Source organism: Lolium rigidum, chromosome 6 (assembly GCF_022539505.1).
Source record: "Lolium rigidum isolate FL_2022 chromosome 6, APGP_CSIRO_Lrig_0.1, whole genome shotgun sequence".
Lineage (NCBI taxonomy): Eukaryota > Viridiplantae > Streptophyta > Magnoliopsida > Poales > Poaceae > Lolium > Lolium rigidum.
In genome coordinates, this window is record NC_061513.1 from 102,013,913 (window position 1) to 102,025,237 (window position 11,325).

The window sequence follows — 11,325 nt, forward strand, 5'->3', positions numbered from 1 at the left end:
GGTGGACGGAGACCCGCAAGCGTGTGAGGAGAATCGACAGGAAGCGCTTCGACTCCATGGTTATATGCACGGCATGGACGATCTGGAAGCAGAGGAACGCGAGGGCCTTTGGCAACGTGAGGGAGCAGAAATCGGTGGACCAAATGGTGGCTAAGATCAGAGAGGAGATCCACCTCTGAGATAGGGCCAAGAGAGGAGGGAGGCTAGATATAGCGAGAGAGTAGATCTAGACGGAGGGGGTGGTGTGTGTGTCTGTTGTGCTTTCTTGTACGTTGCTATATTTTTTCTTCTATCTTTATAAGGCACGTTTTGCCCGTCTCGAAAAAAAAGATTTGTACGCTAAAAGATTGGATCGTTGAAAGCTGGTATGAACCAGTCAACCCAAGATTGCATGGGATTGTAGGATCCAACAAAAATTAGGTGACGCTGACCACCCGAAAGCATTCGCGCTCTTGCGCCGGAGCATCTTTGCCATGTGGCAGCAGAAAAATATGACATCCACCATACACGATCTGGGAACTCCTGATGTGTTCGTCCTGGGAAACTGAAATTCTCACGTTCGCTTAATATAATTTGTAAAATAAAAGTCTTACCTCTGATCTGTCGTAGTACGAATAAAATCTTTGGAAGTACTTCCTCTGTCCCAATGCATTATACAATTTTCCTCTTCTCACTCTGTTACGTGAAGCTCCCTCTCTTGCTTTCCCTCGTTTGAGTTTTGACCATTCCTAGACCAGGCACCCTATCTTCCCAGCACGATATTTCCTGCGAAGACAGCTATATTAGAAAAGTTGCATTCTCTTAGTGCTGAAGCATGATGTTTGTGTTTCTTCTCTCAACACCGAAGACAATTATTCGTCTCAATCAGTTGGTTCTGATTCCTGTTCAGACAGAAAAGGAGTATATATATTCAGCACCCCTGGGTTATTTTTATCGTGAGAGGTTGCTTGCTTGGAGTCTTGGATTGTTTGGCGTATCCATACGCGGCATTCCGAAGACCTTTTCCATGGTAAATTCAGAAACAACCTGCTCTTCTCTCTTCATTCAGGTTGCTTTTGTTCTGCCCCTTGCGAATCTTAGCTCTTTGTGATCTTTGCAGGCTCATTACAAAGATGGTACCAAGTATGAAGAGGTATGTTCTGTGAATGTTGGTCATGAAATTTTGTAGCCGGGGGTCTTTGTTGTCGTGTTTCCTAACGCATAGATGCGCACTTCAACTTTGGGCAGGGCTTCACCGTGAATTCACGAGGCAACAGGCTCTTCACCTGCAAATGGACGCCCAAGAAATTACAGCCCAAAGCAATGATCTTTATCTGCCATGGTACCAATCCGTTCCCCATAATTAACATTCTGCGATACTTGAAGCTTGTGAGAAGAAGTAAATGAATTAATGTTCTGTTTCGTCTCAAAACTTGCAGGCTATGGAGGAGAGTGCAGCATATCGATGGCAGGTAAGTACTTCTTTACAATCATGTTCATCGGATTCAGAACGATTTCACCATCCAAGACGGATGAAGTGAAACTTCCATGCTATCTCCTAACAAACTCCACGCAAATTCAGACACCGCTGCGCGATTGGTGCACGCCGGCTACGCTGTCTACGGGATAGACCAAGAGGGCCATGGCAAATCTCCCGGCCCAAAAGGGTACATATCGAGCTTCAGCTACATCGTCAAGGATTGTGCCGACTATTTCAAGAGCGTCTGTGGTAAGAGATTACTGAGCATAGTTTACAACTCCATGACAGACATGCAGATTTTGCAGCGCGGTCTCTGTCTGCGTTATTTTGCACTGAAATGATATCTGAAGGGTTCTTTGATCTTGCAATGTCAGAGAAGCCGGAGAATAAGATGAAGAAGAGGTTCCTCTACGGCTTCTCCATGGGAGGAACGGTGGTGATTCAGCTGCACAGGAAGGATCCTACCTACTGGGACGGTGCCGTCTTGCTTGCTCCCATGTGCAAGGTCCACATCTTGACTTCGACCAAATTATGGGGATAGACATGTCACTGTAATGTTCATGACTATTTCAATCAAGAGCGTTTTCTGAAGATCGCTGACCTTTTCTTGATTCTGGCCGGATATCAGCTTGGCGATGACATGCGGCCGCATCCGGCGGTGGTGGGCGCTTTGAAGATGATCTCCTTCGTTGTGCCTAGCTGGAGAGTCATCCCTGCCCCAGACAAGCTCGACAAAGTCTGCAAAGATCCCCAGTTTAAGAAAGAGGTAAGTACTAGTAGTCACATCAACAGCAAAAAAATACTTTGTCCTCAGTCATCACACAAGAAAGAACAGAGAAACACGTAGATGTGGAATGTGTTGCTGCTTGTTTTTGACATTTCTCTTGTGTCTGAATCCATGAGCAGATCCGTTCCAACCCGTACATGTACAAGGGGAACCTGGCGCTGCAGACAGGCCACGAGCTCCTGGCGGTCAGCCTGGACATCGAGAAGAACCTGGAGGAAGTGACGCTGCCGTTCCTGGTGCTGCACGGCGAGGACGACGTGGTGGCCGACCCCGAGGGAAGCAGACTGCTCCACGAGCGGGCGGCGAGCAGGGACAAGACCCTGAAGCTGTACGCCGGGATGTGGCACGTGCTCATGGCCGAGCCGCCGGCTGACGTCGAGCGGGTCTTCGCCGACGTGACGTCGTGGCTCGAGGAGAGGACTGGCACGGCCACGGCGAGCGCCGGCAAGTGACTGCCCCAACCTTCCCTAGATAAGCCACATATGCCGACGTTCAGTTAGAGGATTCATTTCTTGCTCCGAGCTTTGACCTATGCTTCTTCCCAAAACGATGGTGTAGCAGAGTTGTACTGCTGTCACGTAGCAAATTGCAGACCGCGCAGAAATACATTGCCGCTTGCTTCTCTGCCATTTCCGAGCCTAAGAGCATCTCCACTAGTCCCCCCGACGAGGCCCCCGGCGAGCGTTTTTTCCATCCGAACGGCGTAATTCGGCCCAGTCGCGCCCCCGGTTCCTCGTTTTCGTCCGGATTTGGGCCTAAATTCATCCGGCGATCCCACGCCATTCCCGGCCCCCCGGGGAGCGCTCGGCGACTCCGGACGAAACGAAAGCGCGCGAAACGGCGAGGGAACTTCCCGCGCGTCTGGTGGCCCCAACTTGTCGGCGAGAGACACCGGTCGTCGTCCTCATCGCATCGTCTTCCGCGCGCTGTAAAAGTCTGCCGCCGGTCAGCATTCGCCGGCCGCGTAGCTTCCACGCGGCGAATTAATGCCGTCGCATCGTCATTCGCGCACGCATCGTCTTCCACGCGGCATTAATCGCCGGCGCTCGCCGCGCCCGCCGCTCCTATTTAAGGCCAGTCCGCTCGCCGCGACGCCCCTGCTCCACTCTTCCTCCATTTTCCCCCTCCACTCACCGGCCACCTCCAACGAAGATGGCGTTCTCCGACGACGACGGCGCAGCCTCCAATGGCTTCCCCCGCCGGATGCTCCGTCAGTGGGAGGGGCACCTCCTCCACCAGGCGGGGTACCCCTGCCCGCCCGACACGAGGCCTCCCGGCGGCGGGTGGCGACTCAGCCGTGGCGGCGTACCAATCCCGCCGCCGCCTCAGGGCGACGCCCTCGACGCCGCCATCGAGGAGGCGCGGCTGACGATGACGGACGAGGAGCGCGCCGACCCGCGCCACCACCCCGAGAACTACACGCGGTGGAACTCATACTTCCTTCGGCGGTGGGAGCGGGAGCTGGCGGCCTACGACGGCCCGCCACCTCCGCCTGCGCGCAACAACGCCGCGGGACGACGACGGTGGTGGAGCGCGCCGGATAGAACGCTGGCGAACGTCCTCGATCACATCGAGGGCGGAAACTTCCCGGTGCTCACGATGCCCCCTGCATCGAGGGCGTCGGCGAGCCGCCGCCGGGAAACGCTCGGCAGCCACGGCGCATGGCTGCCAGCTCGTCGTCTTCCGGATCGGCGCCGAGGTCATCCTTGGCGCCGGTGAAGAGGGAGGAGACGACGTCGCCTTCGACGCCGGTGCGCGTCAAGAAGGAGCCGGTGTCTCCGCCGCCGACCAGAGGGCGCAGCAGCGGCGCCCTCGTCATCCGCGACCAGCCTTCCGCGCCGCAGGGCGGCCGGAAGAGGACGAAGAAAGAGGCCGCCGCCGCAAACCAGCTCGCCGAGGAGGAGGCGAAGCGCGCGGAGGACGCCGCGATGGCGGAGGCGATCGCCAGGTCGCTGCAGGACATGGAGGAGGAGAAGCGCGCGGACGACGCCGCACTGGACTGGGCCAGGCGCGACTGGGAGCGCCAGCAGGCGGAGCAGCAGGCGAGGCTGTTGGACCTGGCCGCCGCGCAGCGACTCGCCGCCCGCGCCGGCCGCGCCGCCGCTCCAACCGCCGCCGCCGTCCCATTCGTCGACCTCGAAGCGTCGGACGACGAATGGTACAAGCCTTCCCCGCCTCGGTGGGGAGACGCCGGCCAGGGCAGCAGCAGCCAGGCCGCGCCGCCGCAGGTCGACGACGACGACGGCTCCGACGACGACGGCGGCGACTACACGGTGTTCTACCGCCATTTGGGCATGTAGAGCGCCGTGTTTTAAAATTAGCATTTGAATTCCCCTAGCCGAATTCGAAATATAGTCGAATTCGGCCTCTATGTATGAACTCCGCCCGTTATGTAGTAAATATCATTAAATTTAGTCTATATTCACCCGTTTTTAGCCGTAGTTTGTCAAGTTTCCGTTTTTAAATTCGCCTCGTCGACTTCGCCTGGGCACGCGGCTGGGAAACTGCTACTCCCCACGCCAAATCTTCCTCCAATCCGGACGAAAATTTCGCCGGATTTGGGCGTGGGGAGCGCCAACGAGTGGGGATGCTCTAAGTTCTTGCCTTTCAGAGCCATCAGAAGGAGGTTCATTTGCAGAACTGCTTGGCTGTGAGCACCTCAGTTAGTTATGTAGAGGCCGGTTAAGCTCTCTTTGTATCTTCATGATACAAATTTTGAATAATAAAGGGCCCTTTATCATAAATAAAGTCTCAAACGCCTTGCTTTCGCAAACTCGCCTTTGCTGAGTATCGACTGTATTTTTTGTCGGTGTCGTCTGCTTCAACAATGACCTTGAAACTGAGATTCAAAGTTACACTTGGCTTCACACATTTTGCAATTCCATTCTGAGGGTGGTTCTTGGTTTTTTTTAGACGATAGGCTTAAGATTTGCTAGAGAAGTAACTTCCTGCTAAGTCAAGTCCTATACCATTTGATTTGTATCGTGATTCGTGTTAATCATGAGTTGCAACAAGATTTGATGACATCATCTAACTGAGAACGAAGTTAGTTTCTAGTCGACTGAGAAATAGTCACACCCTTTAATAAAGCCACAACCAAGGGATACAACGGATGTAGTCGGGGATCAGTGATGACCCACAAGTATAGGGGGTGTATCGCAGTACTTTCGATAAATAAAAGTGTCGAACCCAACGAGGAGCAGAAGGTGTTGACAAGCAGTTTCGATGAGGGATTCACTGTAAATGCTCACAGACAAGTATTCAGGGGGTTTTGATATAGCAGATGAATAAAATACAAGTAAATAAAGTGCGAGAGAAATAATTGCAGCGAGTGGCCCAATCCTTTTTAGCACAAAGGACAAGCCGGTTTGTTTACTTATAATGACCAAACGTTTTTGAGGACACACGGGAATTTAGTCTAGTGCTTTCGCTTCATATAGCTGATTAATCTTCATTGTTTTGATAAGTGTTGTGTGGGTGAACCTATGCTAATGCACCGCCCTTCCTATGACTAATACATACTTGTGATTATACCCCTTGCAAGCATCCGCAAATACAAGAAAGTAATTAAGATAAATCTAACCACAGCCTTAAACTCTGAGTCCTGCTATCCCTCCTGCATCGATATACCAATGGGGGTTCAGGTTTCTGTCACTCCGGCAACCCCGCAATTAGCAAACGAATACAAGATGTATTCCCCTAGGCCCATAAATGGTGAAGTATCATGTAGTCGACGTTCACATGACACCACTAGAAGAATAACACCACAACTTAAATATCATAACATTGAATACTAGCCAACATAATTCACTACTAACATTTAGACTTCACCCATGTCCTCAAGAACTAAACGAACTACTCACGAGACATCATATGGAACATGATCAGAGGTGATATGATGATGAATAATAATCTGAACATAAACCTTGGTTCAATGGTTTCACTCAATAGCATCAATAACAAGTAGAAATCAATACCGGGAGAGTTTCCCCTATCAAACAATCAAGATCCAACCCTAATTGTTACAGCGGTGACGAGGTGCAGCGGTGGAGATGGCGGTGATGACGATGGAGATGATGGTGATGATGATGGAGATGATGTCCAGCTCGATGACGATGACGATGGCGTCGATTTCCCCCTCCGGGAGGGAATTTCCCCGGCGGATTTCAGCCTGCCGGAGAGCTCTTTTCTCTCGGTGTTTTCCGCCCGCGAGGCGGCGCTGTGACTCTTCGCGACTATCCTCTCGGAGCTTAGGTTTTCGAGACGAAGAAGTACGCGAAGGAGAGGAGGCCGAGAGGGGCCGTGGGCCCCCTCCCCACATGGCGGCGCGGCCGGGGCAGGGCCCGCGCCGGCCTATGAGGGGGCCCATGGCGGCCCTCCTCGGCTTCTCCTTTTGGCTACCTCCGTCTTCTGGAAAAATAGGATTTTCAGTATAATTCCCGTCAATTGTTGATCTTCCGAAATATTGCATTCTGACGGTGCTTTTTCCAGCAGAATCCTGACTCCGGTGCGCGATTCTTCAATAATCATGAAACATGCAAAATAGATGAAATAACATAAGTATCATCTCTAAATATGAAAAGATATCAATGAATAACAGTAAATTATGATATAAAATAGTGATGCAAAATGGACGTATCAACTCCCCCCAAGCTTAGACTTCGCTTGTCCCCAAGCGAAACTGAACTCGGTAAACAAGACCACATGTTTATGGAGTGAAGAGTCGATAAACAAAATACGGACAAGAAGCATCATATTAGTTCACACAAGACATTCTAGTGAACAACTTCCTCATATAATTCAACTTGAAACAAGTAAAAGGTAATCACAAATAAAGGTGCATAAGAAATCATAATTGGTGATGGCAAACTTCGTTCTTGGTCAGAGAACAGTTAACAGATTATACTTATCTATTGAGCAGCGCTCTCATATTAAAGCTTATAATAAACTTGCATACTTAATCATAATAATCTCCTCATAATCATTGATAACTTTCAAAGCTATATTCATTCAGATAAAACTTGTACTTAAACAAGGAAGAGTAAAAGGCATGATTAATTAGATCACAATATAGATGGTTGGATCACAACAACTCAATTGCTTGCTTAAGATGGAGGGAAATAGGTTTACTGACTCAACATAGAATGAAAGACAGGCCCTTCGCAGAGGGAAGCAGGGATTAAATCATGTGCTGGAGCTTTTTGAGTTTTGAAATCATATAGAGAGCATAAAAGTAAAGTTTTGAGAGGTGTTTGTTGTTGTCAACGAATTTAGTCTAGTAAAGTTTTGAAATCATGTGCTCTCTTTGTATCTTCATGATACAAAATTTGAATAATAAAGGGCCCTTTATCATAAATAAAGTCTCAAACGCCTTGCTTTCGCAAACTCGCCTTTGCTGAGTATCGACTGTATTTTTTGTCGGTGTCGTACTGCTTCAACAATGACCTTGAAACTGAGATTCAAAGTTACACTTGGCTTCACACATTTTGCAATTCCATTCCGAGGGTGGTTCTTGGTTTTTTTAGACGATAGGCTTAAGATTTGCTAGAGAAGTAACTTCTGCTAAGTCAAGTCCTATACCATTTGATTTGTATCGTGATTCGTGTTAATCATGAGTTGCAACAAGATTTGATGACATCATCTAACCGAGAACGAAGTTAGTTTCTAGTCGATCGAGAAATAGTCACACCCTTTAATAAAGCCACAACCAAGGGATACAACGGATGTAGTCGGGGATCGGTGATGACCCACAAGTATAGGGGGTGTATCGCGAGTACTTTCGATAAATAAAAGTGTCGAACCCAACGAGGAGCAGAAGGTGTTGACAAGCGGTTTCGATGAGGGATTCACTGTAAATGCTCACAGACAAGTATTCAGGGGGTTTTGATATAGCAGATGAATAAAATACAAGTAAATAAAGTGCGAGAGAAATAATTGCAGCGAGTGGCCCAATCCTTTTTAGCACAAAGGACAAGCCGGTTTGTTTACTTATAATGACCAAACGTTTTTGAGGACACACGGGAATTTAGTCTAGTGCTTTCGCTTCATATAGCTGATTAATCTTCATTGTTTTGATAAGTGTTGTGTGGGTGAACCTATGCTAATGCACCGCCCTTCCTATGACTAATACATACTTGTGATTATACCCCTTGCAAGCATCCGCAAATACAAGAAAGTAATTAAGATAAATCTAACCACGAGCCTTAAACTACGAGTCCTGCTATCCCTCCCGCATCGATATACCAATGGGGGTTCGGGTTTCGTCACTCCGGCAACCCCGCAATTAGCAAACGAATACAAGATGTATTCCCCTAGGCCCATAAATGGTGAAGTATCATGTAGTCGACGTTCACATGACACCACTAGAAGAATAACACCACAACTTAAATATCATAACATTGAATACTAGCCAACATAATTCACTACTAACATTTAGACTTCACCCATGTCCTCAAGAACTAAACGAACTACTCACGAGACATCATATGGAACATGATCGGAGGTGATATGATGATGAATAATAATCTGAACATAAACCTTGGTTCAATGGTTTCACTCAATAGCATCAATAACAAGTAGAAATCAATACGGGAGAGTTTCCCTATCAAACAATCAAGATCCAACCCTAATTGTTACAGCGGTGACGAGGTGCAGCGGTGGAGATGGCGGTGATGACGATGGAGATGATGGTGATGATGATGGAGATGATGTCCAGCTCGATGACGATGACGATGGCGTCGATTTCCCCCTCCGGGAGGGAATTTCCCCGGCGGATTTCAGCCTGCCGGAGAGCTCTTTTCTCTCTGGTGTTTTCCGCCCCGCAGAGGCGGCCGTGACTCTTCGCGACTATCCTCTCGGAGCTTAGGTTTTCGAGACGAAGAAGTACACGAAGGAGAGGAGGCCGAGAGGGGCTGTGGGCCCCCTCCCCACATGGCGGCGCGGCCGGGGCAGGGCCCGCGCCGGCCTATGAGGGGGCCCATGGCGGCCCTTCTCGGCTTCTCCTTTTGGCTACCTCCGTCTTCCGGAAAAATAGGATTTTCGAGTATAATTCCCGTCAATTGTTGATCTTCCGAAATATTGCATTCTGACGGTGCTTTTTCCAGCAGAATCCTGACTCCGGTGCGCGATTCTTCAATAATCATGAAACATGCAAAATAGATGAAATAACATAAGTATCATCTCTAAATATGAAAAGATATCAATGAATAACAGTAAATTATGATATAAAATAGTGATGCAAAATGGACGTATCAACTCCCCCCAAGCTTAGACTTCGCTTGTCCCCAAGCGAAACTGAACTCGGTAAACAAGACCACATGTTTATGGAGTGAAGAGTCGATAAACAAAATACGGACAAGAAGCATCATATTAGTTCACACAAGACATTCTAGTGAACAACTTCCTCATATAATTCAACTTGAAACAAGTAAAAGGTAATCACAAATAAAGGTGCATAAGAAATCATAATTGGTGATGGCAAACTTCGTTCTTGGTCAGAGAACAGGTTAACGGATTATACTTATCTATTGAGCAGCGCTCTCATATTAAAGCTTATAATAAACTTGCATACTTAATCATAATAATCTCCTCATAATCATTGATAACTTTCAAAGCTATATTCATTCAGATAAAACTTGTACTTAAACAAGGAAGAGTAAAAGGCATGATTAATTAGATCACAATATAGATGGTTGGATCACAACAACTCAATTGCTTGCTTAAGATGGAGGGAAATAGGTTTACCGACTCAACATAGAATGAAAGACAGGCCCTTCGCAGAGGAAGCGAGGATTAAATCATGTGCCTGGAGCTTTTTGAGTTTTGAAATCATATAGAGAGCATAAAAGTAAAGTTTTGAGAGGTGTTTGTTGTTGTCAACGAATTTAGTCTAGTAAAGTTTTGAAATCATGTGCTCTCTTTGTATCTTCATGATACAAAATTTGAATAATAAAGGGCCCTTTATCATAAATAAAGTCTCAAACGCCTTGCTTTCGCAAACTCGCCTTTGCTGAGTATCGACTGTATTTTTTGTCGGTGTCGTCTGCTTCAACAATGACCTTGAAACTGAGATTCAAAGTTACACTTGGCTTCACACATTTTGCAATTCCATTCCGAGGGTGGTTCTTGGTTTTTTTTAGACGATAGGCTTAAGATTTGCTAGAGAAGTAACTTCCTGCTAAGTCAAGTCCTATACCATTTGATTTGTATCGTGATTCGTGTTAATCATGAGTTGCAACAAGATTTGATGACATCATCTAACTGAGAACGAAGTTAGTTTCTAGTCGACTGAGAAATAGTCACACCCTTTAATAAAGCCACAACCAAGGGATACAACGGATGTAGTCGGGGATCAGTGATGACCCACAAGTATAGGGGGTGTATCGCAGTACTTTCGATAAATAAAAGTGTCGAACCCAACGAGGAGCGAAGGTGTTGACAAGCAGCTTCGATGAGGGATTCACCGTAAATGCTCACGGACAAGTATTCGTGGGGTTTTGATATAGCAGATGAATAAAATACAAGTAAATAAAGTGCGAGAGAAATAATTGCAGCGAGTGGCCCAATCCTTTTTAGCACAAAGGACAAGCCGGTTTGTTTACTTATAATGACCAAACGTTTTTGAGGACACACGGGAATTTAGTCTAGTGCTTTCGCTTCATATAGCTGATTAATCTTCATTGTTTTGATAAGTGTTGTGTGGGTGAACCTATGCTAATGCACCGCCCTTCCTATGACTAATACATACTTGTGATTATACCCCTTGCAAGCATCCGCAAATACAAGAAAGTAATTAAGATAAATCTAACCACGACCTTAAACTCGAGTCCCGCTATCCCTCCCGCATCGATATACCAATGGGGGTTCGGGTTTCGTCACTCCGGCAACCCCGCAATTAGCAAACGAATACAAGATGTATTCCCCTAGGCCCATAAATGGTGAAGTATCATGTAGTCGACGTTCACATGACACCACTAGAAGAATAACACCACAACTTAAATATCATAATAGGTAGTTATTGTGGACACTGGTGGCATCGGTTTGGTTTAAAGGGTTTGGATGCACGAGAAGTATTCCTCTC

The 11,325-nt window shown here is 47.6% G+C and overlaps 1 protein-coding gene and 1 pseudogene across 1 annotated transcript; both read left to right on the forward strand.

The window, feature by feature from the left end:
- The first annotated feature begins 696 nt into the window (after positions 1 to 696).
- Positions 697 to 2,868, forward strand: LOC124666513 (caffeoylshikimate esterase-like). Its single transcript, XM_047203863.1, has 8 exons — positions 697 to 1,009; positions 1,100 to 1,132; positions 1,228 to 1,321; positions 1,419 to 1,451; positions 1,562 to 1,708; positions 1,834 to 1,964; positions 2,088 to 2,225; positions 2,366 to 2,868. Exons 1-8 carry the CDS (start codon positions 815 to 817, stop codon positions 2,696 to 2,698), a joined length of 1,104 nt encoding a protein of 367 aa, XP_047059819.1. The 5' UTR covers positions 697 to 814; the 3' UTR covers positions 2,699 to 2,868.
- Positions 2,869 to 3,398: 530 nt separating this feature from the next.
- The window catches only part of LOC124663044, a 16,870-nt pseudogene continuing 8,943 nt past the window's right edge, over positions 3,399 to 11,325 (forward strand).